This window comes from Abramis brama (genome assembly GCF_963993115.1).
Source record: "Abramis brama genome assembly, chromosome: 8".
Classification (NCBI taxonomy): domain Eukaryota; kingdom Metazoa; phylum Chordata; class Actinopteri; order Cypriniformes; family Leuciscidae; genus Abramis; species Abramis brama.
Genome location: NC_139970.1, coordinates 4,677,356 through 4,701,780, shown reverse-complemented (window position 1 = coordinate 4,701,780; position 24,425 = coordinate 4,677,356). Strand labels below are relative to the sequence as shown.

Sequence of the window (24,425 nt, the reverse complement as noted above, 5' to 3'; positions counted from 1 at the left end):
ATAGCAGCTCGATTGTAATCTCCGTCTATGCAAGTTGTAGGTTTGCAAAGCCATGAGCAGGCCTGCACGGAATCCGCGCCCGCAGACTCCCGCAGAAACCTCTGTAGATTTCCGCAGTTTTCCCCGGAATGTAGTGTCAGTCATTGACAGGCTACAACCTGCGCGCACGCACGCGATTGTGAGGGGGTAGTAGGCTGCGCTGATTGATGTTTACATTTTATGAGAGAGTGAAAGTTGAAAATGTCTAAAATAAAACTGAACGCGGAGGAATTAAGGAAACGTCACTTGTCTGTCAAAATCACGGCACAGGACAGAGCAAAAGAATTTGCAAACGATTTTTATGAAGATGGCGGAGTTATGTTTTGTAAAGCCTGTCAACACGTTGATTACCTGAGGCGACAGACGGCACTGGAACATCTCAAATCCGCTCGCCACACGAATAGAAAGAGGAGTGCTCTTGGCAAGTTTATTTAAAGTTTTATTTTCTTTGTGTTGAAAAATAATAAAAAGTAATCATGATGAGAACAGTGCTGGGTTGTGTTTATTTGTGTTTATTGCTACCGCAATACCGGCGCAAAGTGGAAATAACTACTCTGTCTCACTGCCGATTATAATATCAAATCACTATATTGACTAGTGTCTGTGAATATTAAAGACTGCTATTAAAGTCTGATAGTTTTGCGAGTCTCTGTAAATGAGTGCCGCAGATTTGATTACACGACGTTCTGCATTTCAGCATCAGATACACTCAGAAACCCGTCAAAATAAAAGTTCGGTTTAACTTGATGAATATTAATGATCACAGAAATATACTATACAATCGAACGTACTTCTCAAAGTAATATTGATAGGCTAATAGTACTATATTTATTTATTATAAATGTTTTAAGTAAAATCAAACCATTTCACATTATTTTATTTAACCAGTAAACCTCTGTTGTGCAACACAGCAGAAGAGACTTTTAAAAGCATTTCAAATCGTACCGACCCCAAACTTGTGAACAGTACACACACACACACACACACACACAATCACACACATACACATACAGTGCTTAGCATAAGTGAACACACCCATGCTAAAGTTGACTTAAAAGAGGAATACAAAATCATCTTTTGGAAATCTTAATGCCTTAATCAATAAAATGAGGAAAACTCTAACCTTCAAGGGCATCAATTCTCTTTGTGAATGAATAATGTATCGTAAATAAATAAATGTTCTCCGGATACTATGCATCCTGATAAAGTTCCCTTGGCTTTGGAATTAAAATAGCCCCCTAAAAAAATAAAATACTTTTTTACCCCCCAGCATCATTCAGAACACAGACATTGGCCTCCTGTATGTCTAAGACTCTATCTACAGCTGAAAGAAAGGAGTTCATTTATGATTTCATAAAGACCTTCATTGAAGCCGACATCCCTCTGGAAAAAACCTCAAAATTTTCCTCATTTTTACAGAAGTACTGCAAACAGGGAGGGTCAATTCCAGCTCCATCTCACCTACGCTCTGATTATCTTCCACACTTATTTCCTCAGTATTTGGAGGACATCAAGCAGGCTGTAAATGGAAGTCCTGTTTATGTAATTGCAGATGAAACAACAGATGCTTGCGGACGTTGTGCTCTTGCTATTCTCCTCCAGCCAGTGGGCAAGCCACCTGTTGCAGCAGATCTCGTTTTTTTGGATCGGGTTAATTTCAGCACTGTATCGCAGGCTGTCATCTCCTGTCTTAACTCCAACAACATTGATTTTAATGATGTATGGGCTTTTGTCACAGATTCTGCAAGTTATATGAAAAAAGCATATAACACGATTCTCTATGGCCTCTTTCCCAATGCCGTACATGTCACCTGTCTTGCACATCTTCTGCAGTTAGTTTTAGCAGTGTTTCCAGAGACATTTGAAGAACTGAACCGGATGTGTGGTTTGGTAAAGCGTGTTTTCTGCCAGTCACCCCAGCGTCGTCTTGAATTGAGGGCCTTCATGATGCAGCAGGGTCTGTCTCCTCTCATGCCAGTGTTTGCTGTCCAGACAAGATGGGGTTCCTGGATAAAAGCTGTGCAATATCTGGCAGAAAACATTGATATTTTGCACGGCTTCATCCAAACGCTGCCACTGTCCTCTAAAGCTGTGCGGGATCTTAGAGTTCTGTTAGAGGAGAACGGAAAACTCATGAAAATCCAGGCCACCTTCATTGTTGAGCATAGCTCCGATATACTTGCCACCCTGGTCAAGCTTGAAGAAACCTCCAGACCCGTGGCTGCCACCATCTTCAGTCAGCTAGAGGACCTCAGCATGTTGTTTGAGTATGGGCGCACCGCAGAGGCTGAGGACTGGCGTCCCCGCACCAGAGAGCAGATGAAGGAGTTAAATGATGATGAGCGGTACACTTGTTCTGAGATGTTTAAAGAAGCAATGGCACAATGTTCTACCAAGCTTCAGGCTGTGATGGAGAGACATCCTTCCACTGAACTATTTAAAGCCCTCCCAATCTTTGATCCAGCCAAGGTATCTGGCTTAAAACCTGATATGCAGAGTTATGTCCAAGTTGTCCCTGCTTTGAGCAAGGTGTCTGCAGAGGAGTGGCATCGCTACATCTGTATGGACAAGAGTGATACAGGCGAGGTTAGTGCAGTGGAGTGGTGGGCTGCAAGGGAAGATCGAATGCCAACACTTGCCCCACTGGCTGCACTGTACCTGCATCTGCCCACTACTTCAGTGGATGTGGAGAGACTTTTTTCCCACTATTCTTCTCTTCTGACACAGCACAGACGAAGCCTAACTGAAGACAATGTTAAGATGATGCTGATTGCCAAATTCAACAGCAGAGACTCAAAATAAGCTCCAAACTCCACACACATTCAGTAGCTTTTCTGACGTCAAATGACTTTTTCTGATGCTAAATTAGTAGTAAAATAGTAAATTAGTGTTTTTTTTTAATATGAATGTATTTATTAATATATTTATTTAATTATATTTTTATGTATTTATGTATTTAATGAACTGTTCTGTAACTGATTGTCACACCAGTATTTATTTATTTATTTATTTAAAAGTAATTTATAGCTCTTAAAAGTAGTTCATTACTTTATATACTTTATTTATTTTAATATTGATATTTATTTTGCCCTGTTCTTAAATTATATGCAATTACTTGTTTAATGATCTGTGCACAATGCAATTTTCTCCGCTGTTTAGTGTATGGACAATAACATAGATCAAATGTTCTTTTTCTATTTGTATTTGTATTGTAAACCTTAAATAAAAATTAAGAAGTGAATATTTAATATTTTATTTTGTAATATTTTCAGTTCCAATACTCTAAGATCTGTTTAAAGGTGCAGTGTGTGATTTGCGAATTGCAAACAGCCAGTCACTGACGGCCTATCCCTCCGTTTTCAAACTCGAAGGAGAAGCTACGGTGGCCGACGTAAGACAAAAGATGTTGTTGTCTGAGTCAGCAGCAGAGAGTAGCAAGTCAAGCAATGAGGTTTCTTTAGCGCTGTTTGTTCGCTTTCGGCTACGGTAGAAACATGACGTCATGATATGTCGACCTTCATAGAAGGGGGTTCCCGCGGTTATGTAGATATAAATGACTCATTCTAAGGTAATAAAAACATAACGTTTCATTAAGTAAGGTCTTTATACACCACTGAAAACATAGTTATGGATCTTATATTGCATTTCTGTCAATAGATCCTCAGAAATATGACACATTGCACCTGTAACACATTTAAAACCATTCCGCATAATTCCGCAGATTTTCCCAAAAATTCCACACAGAAATCACAAAAAAAGTCAGCAGATTCCGTGTGGCCCTGGCCATGAGCATCAATAGTAATGCAACGACTGCCATTGTTGATGGAAGGCTTGTTCGAGATGAATCGGAGCGGTGCGGACCGACTCTGAACTGGCAGAGTTCAACAGAGCTCTGGCTCTGAACTAGCACCCGGTTCTTGCTGGTGGAAAAGGGGTAATAGAGACCCAAATGTACTGCAGAGTTTAGTTCCAACCCTAATCAAACACACCTGAATCAGCTAATCAAGCTCTTCAGGATCACCTGAAAAATCACAGGCAGGTGAGCTGTAGCCGGTTGAAAAAAACTTTGCAGGGGTGAGTTTCCTGAAAGCATCTTTAGCCAACTATGGTCGCAAGTTCCGTCGTTATCAGCATAGTTCAACAAGTCTGTGTTTACCGAAACCTTTTGAGCTAATATCGGCATGGAATGGAAGTTGTGTTAGTCTTTTCTTCCCAACTGAATGGCTTCTTGACCAAAAAAAAAAAAAAAAGTAGGGCAGAACTTGATTTTGTCTATCGAGAATTAATTGGATTGTTAAGCGAGACTCAAGCGAGATCATTGTGGTTTGCTGCTGCGATGATCTCATGTGAGTGACAGTTTGCCCCGCCCTTGCGCCAGTAAACACTTCATTAGAGAAGAGAAGTTATTCCAAGAGGGAGGAAAAGTTATTTTGATTGAAGATTACAAGGGAACATGAATTTTTGGAAAATTATGTTCATCGATAAATAATTTATAAAAAAAAATACTGCAGTATTTCAACAACAATAGTCAATTTTGATTTCATGATGATTCTAAAAGGTTTCAAAAGCTTTAGGTTACTTGCGTAACCCTGGTTATCTGATAACATGAGTGAGGCATCTCAATAGGTGAAATGCCTCTGGTATGACCAATCATAACAAACCATCATGACAACACGATTACATGTTTCTAGCCTGATGCCAACATGATTATCATGTTGCTAGCATGATGCTAACATGATTACCATGTTGCTAGCACATTTTTACTTGTTTTTATCATGTTTTAACCCTAAGCTAATTGCTATTAGCATGTAGCTATTCACTGCTAACGTGTAGCATGTTGGAAGTCCTGTTTGTTAGCATGCGTCAAAAGAGCCAACCTCCATCTCTATTGTCTATGACAAATTCATCAGAATCAGAAAGAGCTTTATTCATTTTTCTACAAAACACATTTAATGAAAAAAATAAAAATAAATAATGACAGTAAGGTTGTTTCAGAATAAACATTTACATATTTTGAACTAGGGCTGCCATGATGTTAGATTTTTCACACCACGGTTATTGTGGCCAAAAGAATTCACAATATCGATATATCGCGATATCTATAGAAACTCTGTGACGACTGAGTAGAACTGGGTCAGCAGTCAAGTTATCAGTCAAGTTAATTTTTACTTTGTTTATTTAGTTTTTTTTTTTTACCCAACAAACATAAGGATACTGATAATGCATTTTTACTTCTTGCATACTCAGTCTATGGCAAATTTTTGTGAAGGAAGACAAGCATGTGAAGTTTATCTGGTTTCAAACTGAAGCGAAACACTGTCTGAAGGTTTCCTGAAGAACTGAAAAGCTCTAAAACCTATTGTTGCGCCGGCGCCAATAAAGTCATGCAGATAGCGTCGTCGTCTTGGTTGATAGGTGTCCGCAGGTGCAATACAGAGAGCTGAGAGGTCACCCAGGTACTGTCGCTGGAGTACTTCCGTGTCATGTTATCATAAATCCTATTCATTTTAAACATTAAACAATAAAAAATTGCAATATCGAATTGCAATACTTGTAGAATCGCAATTCTTAAAACAATCGCAATACATATCGTATTGGCACCCAAGTATCGAGATAGGTGTATCATCCTAATATATATGCATGTTCATCTATATTGCTTTTATGCTGTTTTTATGTTTGTTTCTTTGTTTGTTCATTTGTCTCCTCTCGTATTATGCATCTTTTCTTCTTTTTCGTAAACTAGCTTATTTGTCTGAGACTTGCATTTTCAAGATCTATATTTGCCTACAGTGAGGAAAATAAGTATTTGAACAACCTGCTATTTTGCAAGTTCTCCCACTTGGAAATCATGGAGGGGTCTGAAATTGTAATCGTAGGTGCATGTCCACTGTGAGAGACATAATCAAAAAAAATAATTTTGATTTTTGAATAAAATGATTTTTTAACTATTTATTTGTATTATACAGCTGCAAATAAGTATTTGAACACCTGTCTATCAGCTAGAATTCTGACCCTCAAAGACCTGTTAGTCTGCCTTTAAAATGTCCACCTCCACTCCATATATTATCCTAAATTAGATGCACCTGTTTGAGGTCGTTAGCTGCATAAAGACACCTGTCCACCCCATACAATCAGTAAGAATCCAACTACTAACATGGCCAAGACCAAAGAGCTGTCCAAAGACACTAGAGACAAAATTGTACACCTCCACAAGGCTGGAAAGGGCTACGGGGAAATTGCCAAGCAGCTTGGTGAAAAAAGGTCCACTGTTGGAGCAATCATTAGAAAATGGAAGAAGCTAAACATGACTGTCAATCTCCCTCGGACTGGGGCTCCATGCAAGATCTCACCTCGTGGGGTCTCAATGATCCTAAGAAAGGTGAGAAATCAGCCCAGAACTACACAGGAGGAGCTGGTCAATGACCTGAAAAGAGCTGGGACCACCGTTTCCAAGGTTACTGTTGGTAATACACTAAGACGTCATGGTTTGAAATCATGCATGGCACGGAAGGTTCCCCTGCTTAAACCAGCACATGTCAAGGCCCGTCTTAAGTTTGCCAATGACCATTTGGATGATCCAGAGGAGTCATGGGAGAAAGTCATGTGGTCAGATGAGACCAAAACAGAACTTTTTGGTCATAATTCCACTAAACGTGTTTGGAGGAAGAAGAATGATGAGTACCATCCCAAGAACACCATCCCTACTGTGAAGCATGGGGGTGGTAGCATCATGCTTTGGGGATGTTTTTCTGCACATGGGACAGGGCGACTGCACTGTATTAAGGAGAGGATGACCGGGGCCATGTATTGCGAGATTTGGGGAACAACCTCCTTCCCTCAGTTAGAGCAATGAAGATGGGTCGAGGCTGGGTCTTCCAACATGACAATGACCCGAAGCACACAGCCAGGATAACCAAGGAGTGGCTCTGTAAGAAGCATATCAAGGTTCTGGCGTGGCCTAGCCAGTCTCCAGACCTAAACCCAATGAAGAATCTTTGGAGGGAGCTCAAACTCTGTGTTTCTAGCGACAGCCCAGAAACCTGACTGATCTAGAGAAGATCTGTGTGGAGGAGTGGGCCAAAATCCCTCCTGCAGTGTGTGCAAACCTGGTGAAAAACTACAGGAAACGTTTGACCTCTGTAATTGCAAACAAAGGCTACTGTACCAAATATTAACACTGATTTTCTCAGGTGTTCAAATACTTATTTGCAGCTGTATCATACAAATAAATAGTTAAAAAATCATACATTGTGATTTCTGGATTTTTTTTTTTTAGATTATGTCTCTCACAGTGGACATGCACCTACGATGACAATTTCAGACCCCTCCATGATTTCTAAGTGGGAGAACTTGCAAAATAGCAGGGTGTTCAAATACTTATTTTCCTCACTGTATATATGTTTTTTGTGTGTGTGTGTGTGTGTGTGTGTGTGTGTGTGTTCGTACTTATCTGTATTGCTCTGTTTGCTTAATACAAAAAATAATAATAATGTGCACTCCATGTGTGTAGTGTGCCGGAGAAAGCAGGTGGAAGCGAGGATCTATATGCAGGGTTTTAATGGAGAAACACGTAGTACAAATAATAAAGAACACGAAGGACAAAGAAACAAAACCACGAGCAGGACCGAACTAGAAGCACCCATACATGTACAACAACTGACAAAGTAACAAGTGAAACACAAGGGCTATAAATACACAGGGACAAACAAGCTAAACAAGATAACAAGGGGCTGTGGCTAGGCTTGGGTATCGAGTATCGAGTATCGATTGGAACCGGGACTAGCTTTGCGATTTTCCCGGAATCGTTCAAAAGTTTAAATTTCGATTCCTAGTTTCGATTCCCAGTCTGCCGACCGGAAGAAGACACCGCTGTTAGGGGCTGTTTACACCTGGTCACTTCATGCGTTTTCTCAGATTGGATAGCTATCTGATTAATCAAAACGATTCCATTTACACCTGGTCACATAAATGTGTTTTTGCGAAACGGATTTAAATCCGATCTTCAATTCCCGCGCTATATGCAGATTGTGCACGTCACTGAAAGCAACAGATATGAGCTGCATTTTATTGATCATCAGCTAATTTCAAAATTAAGACCGCAATAAGAGAGAGTGACAACAGCCCTGGTAAGATCATTTCTTTCTTTACTTTTAATGATGATGATTATGTGTTAAGCGTCTGCGACTTACTTTCACTTTACTTTGCGATAGTTTGCACGTTGGCTTAATGAACAGATGCTCAGCTTCTCATCTGCGGTGACGCGCGTGTTCCAGTATCGTCGTATCTGGCTATTACATTACATAGCCTATAACACGCTCTCACACGTTTATTTATTTATTTTTTTGCATTTTTGGGAGGAGGACAATTTACATATGTGGTTTCAACAACCAGATGCATTTACACTTGTCCAGTTTCGTCTGGAATGCGGCCCAGGCCACCTCCTGAAGTGGTTTGAGCGATCGGATTCATTTTACTCACGTTCCCCTATTAACTCACAGTGCCTCATAAAATGTATTCAGAGCAAACAACCCTGACGTTAAACTTTAAAAACGTACTTATATGATGTTTTCTTATTCTTCGGTATCTTGCAAGTTACAACCATATTCTCTCGTCCTCTGCTCGTTCGTTTGAAAACTGCGCGCGATGCCGGCGAACGTAAAATAAATAAATAAATAAATAAATGATGAAAACACATTTACACATGAGTGTAAACAACCTTATTTAGCCTATTTTACCTGATAGCCCATTTAGGTCAGACTATTTCCTTAAGAAAGACCGTTGGTTAGCTAGCTCATTTAAAATATCCTAAAAAAATTGTTTAAAATAGATTTGATATTTATATTGTACTGTAGTTGAAAACAGCCCTGTGAGAAATTCATAGTAAAGTTCATAAAAAGTAAAAAATTCATAGAATTAAAATTGATCTAAACTTTTTTGACCCTACCTCTTAAAAGAATCGGAATCGAGAATCGTTAAGAACCGGAATCGAAACAAGGAATTGGAATCGGAATCGGAATCGTTCAAATTCAAACGATACCCAACCCTAGCTGTGGCTAACTAGAAACACCTGGGAAGACTAAAAAACAAGAAAAACTACAAAGGACTACAAAACATGGCACAGAACAGGAAATAAGTCCACACAAGACAAGGGGAACACAAGACAGGAACCATGACAATGTGCGTGAAAAGACCGGGGTCTCCTTTATTCATTCCCATTCTCTTGTAAACTGCGTAACATGGTTTTATCCATTAAATCATATTTGTGTGAGACAAATAATTTTACCAGCAAAAATTATGTAGTGTGAGAAGAAATCAAAAGGGGATGGTCTGAACGAAATCAAACACAATGATCACAGGAGATGAATTTGAAACCTTAGTAATAATAATATGAACCAATAATGTTCTAGCACTGCATATTTTTTTTGATAAGACTCTAAGTAACATTGTACTACTTTGTGTTGAGGAGACTTCTGCTTAGAAATCTCCCAGTCATTACACCAGGGCTGGGCAACTCTGGCCCTCAAGATCCATTTTCCTGAGTTCAACTCCAGCTCTAATCAAACCCACCTGAACAAGCTAATCAAGGTCTTCAGGACTACTAGAAAGCTACAGGCAGGTGATTGGGTTCATGGTTGGAGTTGAACTCTACAGGGAAGTGGATCTCGAGGACCAAAGTTGCCCAGCCCTGGCTGAAAAACTGTACTCCTGACTCACTCATGTACTCCTGTACTAACCTTAACTTCTGATAGCAATCCACCACAATGAACTCACCCTCCACCACTCCTCATTAGAGTCATCCAGCACTGTGATGCGATCTCCTGGACTGAAACACACACACACACACACACACACACACAAACAACACACCTGATCAGGTTTAGAAATTAAACCAATTAATAGCATTTATGATGGTTTTGACTGCATGAATGCGATGACTGAATTGAAATATTAATAAATATGTGAATAGACTCACTGGAAGTCTAGGTCATCTTTCTCAATGGCTTTGAAGCGATACAGAGCCATATAATAGTGAGATAGTAATTTGCCTCTTTCATGGACAGTGACAGAGAAGTGGGGGTGAGATCAGGAACCAGATTCAGATTCAGTTGCAACCTGTTAAAGAGTGTGCACTACATGCCAGAGCACATGTCCCACAAAGTCTCTTGCAGTTAAAAGAATTTAATTGGATTTTTTCCCCAATGGAACTAAAAAATTAGGTTTCAGGAAATCAGTAAAATATTTTTTTACATCTGTAGTGAGATGAGCATCTACTGTTTTTACACAATGCTGTCAAACACAACTGACCTATCAAAATATGCATTTAGCTGTTTTAATTAATTATGCAGGAAACATTAAAGACATATCCAAATACAACAGTCTTGTGTTATTATTTCTCTGCATTGTGGTCAATAGAAGTCTGGTTATGACATGGTTGTCACAACAGTGTGGAAAAAAATTAAACTTTACTTAAACTGTTCAGTGAAAATGTGCATCATTTGTCTCAGATCATCTTTAGACCATGAAAACAGGCCAGAGTAATCAAGTCTTTGACCACTAGGTGGTGTTGGTCCCAAGCTTCTCAGTTTCCTCCAGGACATGATGGCCATGTAACAGAGAAAGATTTATAATAATATGCCAGTGTTTTATGGCAAAATACAGGATTTTAGAAATCAAAATGATCTATTAGAGACGCTAAAGGGTTTGAGAGATATGTTCTATGTTCTCTATCAGTCTGCCTTATTTCAATGATTGACACACAAATTACATTTGGTAAACAATAGAAGCTTATGCACAAGAACAAAGAGGTTTGTTGAGTGAGGAACAATCTTCTGTGATTACCATATGTGATGTCCTATGTGTGTCATTCTTTGTTTAGATGTAAATAAAAACCTGTTCATCATATAAAGTGATCATATCTCTTTACAAGACTTCTTTTAGATTAAACTGCTCGATCCATTTGGATTTGTTTTACAATTCCTTTATAGACTTTTTAGATCTGGTAGATTTTGCTTAGCTAGATTTTCAAAGCCTCTCAGGTTTCATTACAAAAACTTTCATGTGCGTTTCGAAGATTAACCAAAGTCTAATGGGTTTGGAACAACATGATGACAGAATTTTCATTTTTGGGTAAATTATCCCTTTAAGTCTCTAGGATTTTTTGTCTTCTAGAAAAGAAATAGCACACCTCTCCTCAACAAGCCACACAATTTGAGATACAAATCATGCCCATAGCACAAATGCTGTAGTGTGAGTTATGCACTATAGTTTAGTACTAGAGGTGACAAAAATCAGAGACAAAATCAGTTATGTTTATTTCATAAATATGAACGTACCTCGCATCTCCTGGACACTAGCCATTAGTCTACTTCTTTGGGCTATTTTTTTTAGCTGGCCAATTCTCAAAATCTGTGTGGAAAAGCTGCGGAGCGTGGAGAGAACACACAATGGCTTTGCTTTGGAAGGTTTTTTATTTTTATTTTTTTATTATTATTATTTATTTTGGAAGTTTAGTTGCCAGAGAAAATAACACACAGTTTTGTTTAACATCAATTGATACTCAATATTAATGAAATAAATAAATGTAATGTCAGAGAATGCACAAAGCGCATTGTGCTGTCTTTAAAGTTAAGTGAATGGGTTAAATAAGTTATTTGTTGGAAAAGTTAAAACAATAAATACATTAAGTTAAATTTCAGAAGTTCATGCTGTGTGCTGCCCTCTACTGGTCAGAGTTAATAATTCAGTGAAGCACTCTCTTCAGTAGTATGGAGGGAATTTTCTGCCAAATTTAAATAAATAAATTAAATGATTAAAATAATAATAATAATAATAATAATTCATTACATTTATATAGCGCTTTTCTCGGCACTCAAAGCGCTTTTACATAGAAGGGGGGAATCTCCTCAACCACCACCAATGTGCAGCATCCACTTGGATGATGCGACGGCAGCCATATTGCGCCAGAACGCTCACCACACACCAGCTTACTGGTGGAGAGGAGACAGAGTGATGACGCCAATCAGTATATGGGGATGATTAGGAGGCCATGATGGACAGAGGCCAAGGGGCAAATTTGGCCAGGATGCCGGGGTTACACCCCTACTCTTTCGAAAGACATCCTGGGATTTTTAATGACCACAGAGAGTCAGGACCTCGGTTTTAAAATGAAAATTAAAACCAGATTAACGATTTCATTACAGAAAACAGTACGCAAAATATGTGACAAAATTGAGAATGAAATTAAATGATTTCATTTTCACAGCATTATCCCTGTCAAATTGAAAAATAAAATGCAATTGGTGATTTCACATTTCATTTTCACTACAGTCTCGAGGCAAGACTGCCAATATTAAAATGAAAAGCCAAACGTGAAAAAGAAACTACAAATGCAGTTTTTACAATGCTCTTTATTAACGCTCACGCAATAATAGTGACACAATTCAAATACAAATGTAAATTTTCGTTTTCATTTTAATTCCTCTTTTATTTCACAGTTTTCATTTTCGTTTTCATTTTCAAAGACAACCTGCATGCAAATTCTATGTTAATGAGTGGGTGTGGCTTATTCTAGTAACGGCGCTGAGACACGCCTTCTGTAAAGCTAAGTCATCGACGTCCCGCATGAGTTGAATGTGTGAAACAAAATTATTTAAATGTGATTATATTGTAATCGAGACGACGAGATATGGCGAAATCTGTTAGTGAGCTTTTGCGGGAAGCTGCCGCAGCATTAGAACATGGAAACAACCAGCCTGACCATGTTATGATGTTAGACTCATACTAGACCATAATCGACGATGAGGTTCATTCATGTATTAGGCTGTTTTGGAAATTCAACTATTTGGGTGTACAGAAGTCTTAGTAACACAATTTCTACAACAATTATAGCCAGACATTAATACCCACTGGCTTTAACCGAGAACCTCGGCCAATGTTTCATTCGCGTCGTGCCTAACAACGCCCTTCAGCCGTGACTTATTCAGATACCACTTATTCAGAGCGCCATCTCTTGGATTTGTTCCACTGCTGTTATTTATAGTCATACAGATAATATGACATCATTCGAAACAGTAAAATGTATATTTTTATTTGTGTACATTCAAAATGACTACAAAATATCATGTCATTGAAAAATAAATAAAACAACATGATGAGCTGCTTTAGCGCGTCTCGGTCTCTTTAGATCTTTCTGCCGCTCACCAAAAATGAACCAAAATACAGAGAATAGCCTTCTTGGCGCGCCTACTTTTGAAAGTCGACATTTAGATTATTTAACGTTATAACGTTGCATTATATATGCCTGAGTCACTTTGGAATAAATCACAGCGTGTTTCATGACAAAATGTGACTTAGCCTATACAGTCCGGAAAATAGGCTATAGGTTATAGCAAATTCAGACCAACTGCTGGTCTACACAGAGAAAAAGCCCTTTCTAGGCTCTTCTGTTGTACCGAGCCATTCGTTAGTCTAGTTGTTTGATGAGAAAATTAAATGTAGCCTATAGTTGCAATACACGCGTTTTGTAAGCTCCGTGCAACTGCTGCAGCGGACTATTATTACTAGAATATTAGAAATCTAATACACAATCCGTGTATCATTCGTTCAGTCGTTTTTTTTTTTTTATATTGAAAGTAGAAAAATGAGAAAACAGTTCATTTTTCGATTTTTTATTTTTTCCCAAAAAACGAAAAACAAGAATTCAGCTTTAGTTTTCGTTTTTCGTTCTGAGGTAGCAAAATTTATAAACAGCTTGATATTCGATTTCTACACATGGGCGGGAATGAAACGCCCCTTTCCTCTGATTTGTCAGCCGAAGATCAAACTGTCCCGTCATCAGTTCTTCCTCAGTTCTGCACTGCAGAATAAGAGTCCTCCGTTGTGCGGATTCTTAACGCGTTTATTGCAACTTTTTCATATTTTTTTCCATCAACCAGACTAACGAATGGCTCGACACAACCCGTACTGGGGAATAGACTAGACAGGGCTTTCTTCTTTATAGACCAGAGTTCTCAAGTGCCAGGGGTTTGCTATTTTCCGAACTGTAAAGTAACGTTTTTTTTTTATTTATTTTTTTATCATGAACCATGCTGTGTTTTATTTCTAAGTGACAATATAATGCATTTTACTTAAAATAATCTAAATGTTGACTTTCAAAAGTAGGTGCGTCAGAAGGCTATTCACTCTATTTTGGTTCATTTTTGGTGTGCGCCAGAAAGATGTTCAAGGAGTCTGAGACGCAGCGCATCATGTTGTTTTCTTTATTTTTTAAAGGTCATTTGTAGTCATTTTGAATGTACACAAATAAAAATATAAATCGTCACCTTCCTAAAATAATTGCCTAAGTCATTTTTTGACAAAAATGATTTTTTTGAATAAGTCATCTCCTGATGATGCTGGCCACCTCTGGTAAAATCCCCACATCCTCAGTTGAACAGATCATGCATTTCTACCCCTGTAGTATAATAGCCTATGTCAAGAGTGTGACTTAGGCCGTTTTATTTGGCCTAAGTCAAAAGATTTTACAAGCAATTTTAAAAGGCAATTTTACAAGCTTTTCAAGATGGGAGCTGCATCAAGAAGAACGAACTTTTCATTTTTTTTTGTGTTTTCTGAGAAACCTGAAAAATGACTTAGGCAATTATTTTAGGAAGGTGATGATATTCAATTATTGGTTCCGTTTTTGTGTTTTCTGAGAAACCTGAAAAAATGACTTAGGCAATTATTTTAGGAAGGTGATGATATTCAATTATTGGTTCCGTTTTTGTGTTTTCTGAGAAACCTGAAAAAATGACTTGGGCAATTATTTTAGGAAGGTGACGAAATTTTACTGCTTCGAATGACAGTATTAAAAGACAGAATATTAAGTTATTTCCCCTGCTGAGCAACAAATCCAAGTGATGGCGCTGGCGCATTGCTCGCTCACACATAGGCCTGTCGCGATAGTCAATAAATCAATTAATCGCACGATAAAAAAAAAAATGAGCTCGATAATTTTTCCGGCCGCGATAATTCCATTTGCATGCTTGTTTGTTTTCCTCGTCTCTCTCTCTCTCTACCAAAGAGACTGGATGACCACTCTCAGTTCCTTAGTGAACTCTCTTGTCAGTTGCATGGTCTTTTTGGGGAGGCGGCGCTTGTCAGTCACGCGGGACTGCTTGCGGCGACTGCCGGGAGAGAGAAAAGACGTTAGTTGTGAGTTGGAGGGGAAAAAAAAAGAGATGGAATTGGTTTCAAAGCCAAACGCGACAGCGAGCTCGCTCTCATGAAAATGCGTATCTATACCACGAATGTTATTTCTCGTGCCATTTATACGCCAAAAATAGTTTTTGCGTGCATATGATACGCACTTTATGGCGTGTAATACGCACGCACTCCTCACCCCTAATCCTAACCAAGTATTTTCAGTGGCATATACACGCAATAAAGTGCGTCTCCGTCTTCCCGACAGTAAATTACACAATCACCCGGGCGTTTAGTCGACAAAGTAACAGGAGGACAGTGCAAAATGCTGTGGTATCCTGTTGAGGCTTTTTTTTATTTGTTTACAAAGGTCCTAACCGGCAGTTTTGCCTGTTATGGAATGTATCAGTATTTATGTCTGAGCCTAATGTTTAATATTTTTTGAAGTGCAATTTTGTTTACATCCATTTTATTTATTGTTTTTGGTATTTATTCAAGTGAATTTTTTTGTTAACAGACACTGAGAGTCCATTGCTTTTATTGTTTTTGGTTGTTTTGTTCATTTTTTGTGGATATTTAAAATGTTTTTCCGTTTTCAATGTTTAATATTCTTAAGAAATAAAAGTTTATAGATCTTTGAAAAGGTGTACCTGCATTATTATGCCATTATCATTATATTAGATGAAAATGGTCTCGAACAACAATATTATCGTTTATCGCAATAATTTCTTGGACAATTTATCGTCCAGCAAAATTTGTTATCGTGACAGGCCTACTCACACAACATCTAGGCTATTATCAGTTCACTTCTGGCATTGCTAACTTGACATCGCAGCCTATTCATTATTAAAATAAAACACAGTCAACCAAATATATAAAAAATATTCTGCTTAATTTAATTGGTCTTTTGTACAATATAAAGGCTGTGCTGCACAGTCCTACTTGCTGTTATTCCAAACTCATTTCCCTTGCTGTGAAGATGATGATTTAGCATATACGTGTATATTGGGACTCGACTGAAGTACGAAGCCTTCTTTAAATTACTAGTTAGCATCCAAATGTTACATTGCAAATATGGAAACCTTGGACCGAATGAGAGATGCGCGAAACCAATGTCCGTACAGTTTCAGTTTCAATAAAGGACATAATAGGCTATTATTATAAGTTATTAGGTTAGGCTATATTTTTATTATACGGGCTACTTATTTTTCATTCTTGTTGTTTTCTGAATACCATTCATTTAAGGATTTGACAGGCTACACTAAGGGGAAGTAAAATACGCATAGACATATGTTATTAATAGTGTTTATAATGTTAATGTTGTATTTTATTTACGTTCTTTTACACTATTTCTGAATAGGCTAATAATAAAATGCGTTTGTTTCCCTCTCAACATGACCGTGCGCTGCGCGCAAGCGCACATCTTTGAGATATAAATTAATACATTTCAAAAGAGTAGGCCTATGTATTTATCTCTGTTGTTCTCTGTTCTCCGGTTGTTAGATAGTCAGTCTGAATGACAGTTCATGCGTTTACGTTAAAATAGTCCTATTATATAGTCAATGCATTATTCTTTTCTTTGTGTATTAGTGTTAAAAATATTTAATTTACAACTAATTATATTGATTTATATCTTCATTTATTATTAAAAAAATAAAATAATTACTGGGTGAGGCGACCATGGTAGCCGCCACAGCCGTCATTTACCCTGCATACCCAGCTGATGCAAAGCGTAGGTGAATTTATATCTACACAGAAGAAAGCCCTGTCTAGTCTATTCCCCAGTACGGGTTGTGTCGAACCATTCGTTAGTCTGGTTGTTTGATGAAAAAAAGATTAAATGTAGCCTAGTTGCAATAAATGCGTTAAGAATCTGCACAACGGAGGACTCTTATTCTGCAGTGCAGAACTGAGGAAAATCTTCGGCTGACAAATCAGAGGAAAGGGGCGTTTCATTCCCGCCCATGTGTAGAAATCGAATATTCAAGCTGTTTATTATTTTTTCTACCTCAGAACGAAAAACGAAAAATCAAGCTGAATTCTTGTTTTTCGTTTTTTTGGAAAAAATGAAAAATCGAAAAAGGAACTGTTTTCTCATTTTTATACTTTCAATATTAAATAAAAAACGACTGAACGAATGATACACGGATTCAATACTCAAGCTGTTTTCTCATTTTTCTACTCTTAATATTAAATAAAAAACGACTGAACGAAAGATTCGGATTCTCTTGAACCACCACCGCGTTTGCGGCAGAAAACTACTGCAGTGCAGCCAAAATGCTCTGTTCGACTTATCTGAGATCCTTTACTCTTCCCTGTGGATGACCTGTGACCTACTTTCTGTAAGATCTGAATTTTTGAACTTGAATTTTAGAAAACTGAATTTGAAGTTCCGAATTTCTTCATCTTGAAAACTTGAATCTGTATTTTTTTAAACTGAATATTTGCAGTATACGAATTCAGAACAAAAAAATAGCTGTTTGAAAATACATGTCTATAAAATTCAGCCATAAAAACATTTCAATTTGTTAAATTTCAAATGTTCAATATTCGTTTAAAAAAAATCTAATTCAGAACTATTTAAACTACCACCTAAAATTCAATTTTGTTAGATTACACTTGCAAATAATTCAAATTTACACAATTCAAATTCAAATCGTTTTGTCACATTATGAGCTCCATAGGTGACATAAAAGCTGATGATTTTTATTGTGCAGTGAGAAGCTTTTACTCAGCATCAGTGGATTACCTTGATAATTGGAGCTGCTTACTGGAGAATACAAAAGAACTAGAGTGGGTCCTACTGAGAAGTGTTCCAGAATGGAGAGACATTCAGAGCAGCCTCAGCAACTTCTACTCAAGAATACCTGCTCTCACATCGGTTGACGAAACATGCTCTTTGATGAGTGGGCCTGTGCTAAAAACATTGTCACTTGTCACATCACTGAGTGGAACAAAAACAAGGTGGCTGTGTCTGATAGATGGACAGACATGTTTAGTGAGCAAGTCACTCAACTTTGGAGTCTTATCTTTGGCTGTGGAGTTTGTTTTATGCCTGCCTGGTACATCTGCACCTGTGGAGCGTGTGTTCTCGTTAATGAATGCATCATGAACGAATGAAAAATCTTGACTGAGTGTAACAACAATGAAGGCAATGCTTTTCGTACGAATTAATTTCGGACTGGACTGCTCCGCATTTTATGATAAACTCTTGAAAGACAAGCGCACGCTGGCAAAAAATGGTTCCAGTGAAAAATACAAAACGAGATTTAACTTTACTGTCTAACAGCAAACTAAAGTCTGGCTTACAAGTATCAGTTATTTATATATTTATTCACGGCTTTCATTTGAACTTTTAGGGTTAATTTCTCACTATTAACAATGACTTCTGCCTCAATAAACCCCTTATCACTGCTTATTAATAGTTAGTAAGGTAGTTGTTAAGTTTAGGTATTGGGTGTATTATGGGATGTAGAATGTGGTCATGTAGAATAAGGCATTAATATGTGCTTTAAAAGTACTAATAAAAAGCCATTATACTAGTTATATCCATGCTAATAAGAAACTTGTCAATAGTGAGAATTGGATTAATTGTTACTGAACTTTTCTTTTATTGTAATTGCATTCCTGGTCATTAAATGTGTGGTAATTGTTAGATATTATACACCTAAAACAACACTAAAACATTTCCTGAATCCTGCTGTACTTGAATAAGCCTTTTGCAGTTTCTCTGAATTGCTAAATCACTAAACTCCATTCTCTGAACCAAATTCTCAATCGCCTAAACCAATTTATTGAATAAAACAGTCTTTCTGTAAAACATTTAACAAGTTCAGGCAGTTAAAACACTGTTTGCAAATCTCATGCACTCTTAAAAAAACAACAACAAAAAAAACACAAAATTAAAAAATCACTAAAACACATTTTGCACTTTGATGCACTTATGTTTCGAAATGCTAAACACAGGCAAGCAAAAGTTCAATAGATTGTTCACACTTTTTCTAATGTGACTAAACCAACTGTACATAAGTTCAGGCAGTTAAAACACTGTTTGCAAATCTCATGCACTCTTAAAAAAAAAAAAAAAAAAAACTCTAAACACATTCTCACTCACTAAAACACATTTTGCACTTTGATGCACTTATGTTTCAAAATGCTAAACACAGGAAAGCAAAAGTTCAATAGATTGTTCACACTTTTTCTAATGATGTGACTAAACCAACTGTACATAATACAAGTCAGTTCAGAGTGTCAAAATTGACTAGAAATGTTGATACCAACAATGGATGGAAACAATATAAGAGGGAGAGGAGGAAGAGTATATGAATACAGTAAGAGGTGGTGAACAAAGAGGAAGAGGATGTGGACGAGAAAGAGCAGGTGTGGAGAATGTTGTCAAGGCTGGATCTGCTTTAGGGGTTTTCCTGTTGTTTGGTTTTGTGTTTATGGTTTTGAGAAAGTGGGAGATAGTTCCGAGAAATGTGTTTTAGCCATTCAGAAAAACTGTAATGTAGCCTAGATTAAAAACATGCATAAAATGTGCATAATATCAAACAAATAACAAACTAATAAAAAGTGGATAAAATCTAATCAAGCACAATCTTTTATTTAAAGAACTAAGAGATCTCAGTAGGCTACTGACTCAATCTTAATAAAATTACTAAATTATCATAATCTTTCATAAATAAACATCATAAATGTTAAAGTGGAAAGGTTTAATAAAAACATTTGTAGGCTATAAAAGTTTACATTTAGAAATAATCAACTGAATAATATACTTTACTTTGTAATTAGGGTTCGTTGATTTTCACGTGTGCCACATATAAACAATGAGCCAAAACTAAAGTATTGATTATTTTCATAAAATCATAAGCAACACGTTCCTACATGTGCTCACGTGTTGTTAACGCGTTCCTATGGCGACCGGTGGAAGCGCGAGTAACTGATCGTCTTCCCAACGTGTTGTTTACGTGTGAAGACACGTTGTAACACATTTGTGATTTTCTTACCTTAGTTTAACTTCTTATGCTTCAAATGTATCCTCTAACTAGTCCACATATGATTATTGCAATGGCTGGTTTAATGTGCAGTGTATTATTAAAGTTAAAGAAAGTAGCAGAGGCTATTATTGACAAACCTGGTCTGCTTTAACAGCCATTTCTGAAAAGCACGATATTCTACATCATTTTTCTCCATCTCCCATTAAATCGGAAGGTTCAGGAATAGATCTAATTTTGGAATGTGTCTTATTTAATAGAAATACGCTGTACCATATTCAAATGCGGCAAAAAACTGCAATCAGTATCCCATCTGCTTTGCCTAAATATAAAAATCATAGGCAATGAATTATATATAGTAGGCTACATAAAATATGCTGACCATTTATATCAGACAAACTGACATATCAAATACAAGCCCACATGTCTACTTTATGATACCCTTAACAGATAGCCTAACAGATAGTGTGTAAGATAGCCTTTCCTACAAATGTGGTCTGATAGGATTATGAATACAAAGTACACACCTTGTCTGACACCTGTTGAATTTATCATTTCCTTTTAATCTTTAGGCCAAAGGCTTTTAAGTTTACGGCCCGCCTTTGCGTGGAAAAGGCAGCTTCCGCGACCAATTGTAAAGACCTTTTGCACGCCCATGACTCCAGTTGACCAATGAAATTGGCTGCAGCGTGAAGTCTGTCTCCTGCTGCGTTAATTTCGTTGAATCTGCACCTATTCTGCTCACTGACTGACTACATTGCAACACGGTCAATTTAAGAGGCTAGTAAAGTACCAGGAAGCAGGCACAATGGGCACCTGTCCCTGCTTCCCAAATTAGGATAAGTCTATGGTGACAATGGGGGATGTTTTTTTTTTTTTTTACGTTGGTCGATTCATTGTACTGTTAACGTATTATGTTTTGTATGTTCATTGTATTATATTTTGTATTCTATGTGGAACTTTTATGGTGGCCTTCTTGGCCAGGGCTCCTTCGTAAAAGAGACTTGTTCTCAAAGGATTTCCCTGGTTAAATAAGGGTTAAAAAAATTGGATTTTTGTTGGCGAAATTAAAATCTATCAAAAGTTGTTTTAACTGCTAACCAGCAGTTTTTGTGTGTGTGTGTGTTCTATGACTATTATTTTGTATTCATTTCTGTCAGGTCCATTAAGTCAAGAACACACATGACAATAAAAATGATTTAGGAAATTTTTATTGAATAAATTGCAATTCAAGTTGATAAATTCTGAATTAAATTTTGGCAGTATGGCTCTGTTCAGGGAGTCCTCTGACCTTTCATGAGCACCATGAAATAGCAGAGAGTCAGAGGACAGCAGCAACAGCATTAGGGAACGCTCACACAGTTTAGGACTGGGAGAGCTGAACTATTCCCCATATGAACAGAGCAGCAACGATGACAGAAAAGCAAATGCCAGGTTATACATGACAAGGAGGAGCTGGGTAGGTGACGGGCTGCAGAGAAGCGAGCATCAAGTAGTTAGGAGCGAACTGAATCTGCTTAAATAGGGCGCCCTGTTTTGAGCGTAGCCATTAGCAGCGAGGGGAGTTGAACAGCTGATGCAGATCAGCTGATGAGACCGTGTTGTTGGCCAATAGCGTTAGCAGTCTTGGCTACTTGGCCTGCCAGAACTGACACTGACGCTCAATTTTTGCCCTGTCGTTTCTTTGTTCTTGTTTTCTCCTATTAGTTCTTGTTTTGTCTGATCTTGTCAGTCACTAGTTTGCTTTAGTTGTTACTCATTGTGTTCCACACCTGTTTCTATTTGAATTACTCATTATCACGTGTTCATGTACCCTAATTTTGACTCAAATCTTTGACTGATGTTGTCTTTATATTATGTGAAGCTGTTGCATGTTTTTTTCTTGTGTCATGATGGATTACCTTCTTTGTTTTTGTTTAAGCACAGAACATGTTTTTTAGATCCACATCTCCCTCTTCCTTTTTCTGTCAGCCGTGACAACAGCTAGCGGCCTAAGATTGCTATAGGTTGTTTGTTTTGCATGTATTTGTAACATTTGTCAAAAAACAGTGATGCTGTCTTGTCTTCTCAGAGATGAGCGACAGCTACCCCAATCATTTTTGGAAGAGGTCTCCAACATATCACTCAACCTTAGATGTAGATTGGCATCCATTCATGAGGACGTGGACTTTGTCTATATAAGAACTGAACAAGTTCTAAATGTATTGTCCAGGTTTTCTGAAACCACTTCAATACCCAATGCTCCAGAAGTTTTGCGGAATCTGGTGTCTGCATTGGAAATACTACTGTAGACAGTTGTCAGTGCACAGTTCTTAATGGTTACCAAGCACCAATTATTCGATCAGGAAAAAGGGGACACCCTCGTTTTGACATATCAAAAGAGCACCTTGAATTCCTTCTTGAATTTGACTTCACTGTTCCTGAAATTGCTAGACTTTTGGATGTGAGTGTTAGAACAATTAGAAAACGAATGAAATATCTGGAATTATCAGTGAAGCAGAGTTTTACAGACATTAGTGAGGAGGGTCTCCAACGAATTGTGGCATACTTTCTTGCAACCACTCCCAACTCTGGATACAGAATGGTCTCTGGATATCTGAGGAGCATAGGCATAAGGTATATTGGATGCTTACTATATTGTACTCCAAAAATATGTTCTTAACCTACAAGGTTTACTTAAGAAATAAAATAACTCTAAAATTCAAGTAAACAAACTTGCATTATCACATGTATAGAATCTATCTTTAGTTAAATATCCTGAACTATACTTAAAAGAAAAACTTTGCCATGCATTTAGTGTTATGCTTTTTCCCCCGTAAAAGGATCACTCAGCAAAGAGTCCAAGCAACTCTCCGATCCATTGATCCCATTGGAAGTGTCTTACGAGGCCTTGAGGTCATGCTCATACCTAGAAGACCCTACTCCGTTCCCTCACCACTGTCACTTTGGCACATAGATGGAAATCACAAGCTTGTGAGGCAAGTCTTTGTTTACTTCATAATAATCAATAATGTAAATAATTTCAGATTCAACAATAAAAAAGCAAACCACTGTCCAGCCATACATCATGGAGACGATACAAGTTTAAAAACAAAAAGTCTTACAGACTTTCAATATTGAAATTAAAATGAGTAATTAAATTAATAGATAGCAAAATTTGGGATACAGTGTCTTTTATTTATGATGGGTTAGGGTTAATAGTAGTACATTAGTTGATCAGTTTCCCTTTTCCATCAATTAAAAGCAAACTTTGTTCCAAAAGAAATTTCAGTTTTATAATGTATCTTTTCTCTTTTTACAAGAAACCAAAATAAAATGACTCTAAGATGTCTGTTATGTGCCTGTTCAAATCACAATTTCTATTTAAATTTGGTCACCCAGTCTCATTCTCAAACAATACACAATGCACAAAAATCATCTTAGTTAACTTAAACCATTGACCCTTAGAATCTCTGCAATGGATCAGTTTTTTTTCTTCACACTGTCTCCCACAAGGGATAATGGGAAACAAATTCTAGACACCTTCAGATAGAAAGTACAATATTTAAACACGTGCAGTATATGTAATATAATATACTATTTATTCATCTTTAAGAGCACCTATTGCACCTATCGGTTTTATATATCTCATATACATAAATAAATCAAAGTCTAACTCATAAAAGTTTCTTCCTGACTCAAAATTTACTAATTATCTCAGATATTCCTTTTATTATGATTTATAATTATAAAATTTCTGATTTTTTTTAATTATCTATTGATATTGTTTCAACATTTCAACATTTCTCTCTTTATCTTTCTTTATATTCAATCAGAATTAAAGTCTTATTCAAACAAAAACCAAGTTTCATTACTACAGCATCTCTATGTAACGGTCACCAGCTGGAGTGCCCTTGAGAGCCACCAGAGGGCACTCCACATAAGACTATTATGACTCACAAACTACATTTCCCAATACTCACTGCCTGGACTCATCATCACTTATCACTGATCACATTCACCTGTACCTCATTCACTGATTGCATTCACCTGTCTCATCCTGTTAGTCTGTCTATTTATACCATGTTCATTCATTCACTCACCGCGAAGTCTTGTTTGTGTCACACTGCATTTCTGAGCATTCTCCTAGTTTTCGTGTTTCTTGGTTCTTGATATCTTGCCCTGTTCCCTGGATTACTCTCTTGCCTCTGGTCCCTGCCTGTTTCTTTG

At 37.3% G+C, this 24,425-nt stretch overlaps 1 protein-coding gene across 2 annotated transcripts in view; it reads right to left on the bottom strand.

Annotated features, from left to right (window-relative positions):
* Nucleotides 1–24,425, bottom strand: part of LOC311088189 (SH3 and cysteine-rich domain-containing protein 3-like) — an 82,344-nt gene that overhangs the window by 922 nt on the left and 56,997 nt on the right. Inside the window, exons 1-2 of one of the 2 annotated variants that reach the window (XM_084121937.1) lie at nt 10,013–10,069; nt 9,811–9,862 (exon numbers count right to left, since the gene is read on the bottom strand). In XM_084121937.1, coding sequence (XP_083978063.1) covers nt 9,811–9,836 — 26 coding nt within the window. In that variant the 5' untranslated portion in view covers nt 9,837–9,862; nt 10,013–10,069. Of the gene's footprint in view, nt 1–9,810; nt 9,863–10,012; nt 10,070–24,425 lie in introns of those variants that run through there. The other variant, XM_084121936.1, reaches the window with a different exon arrangement.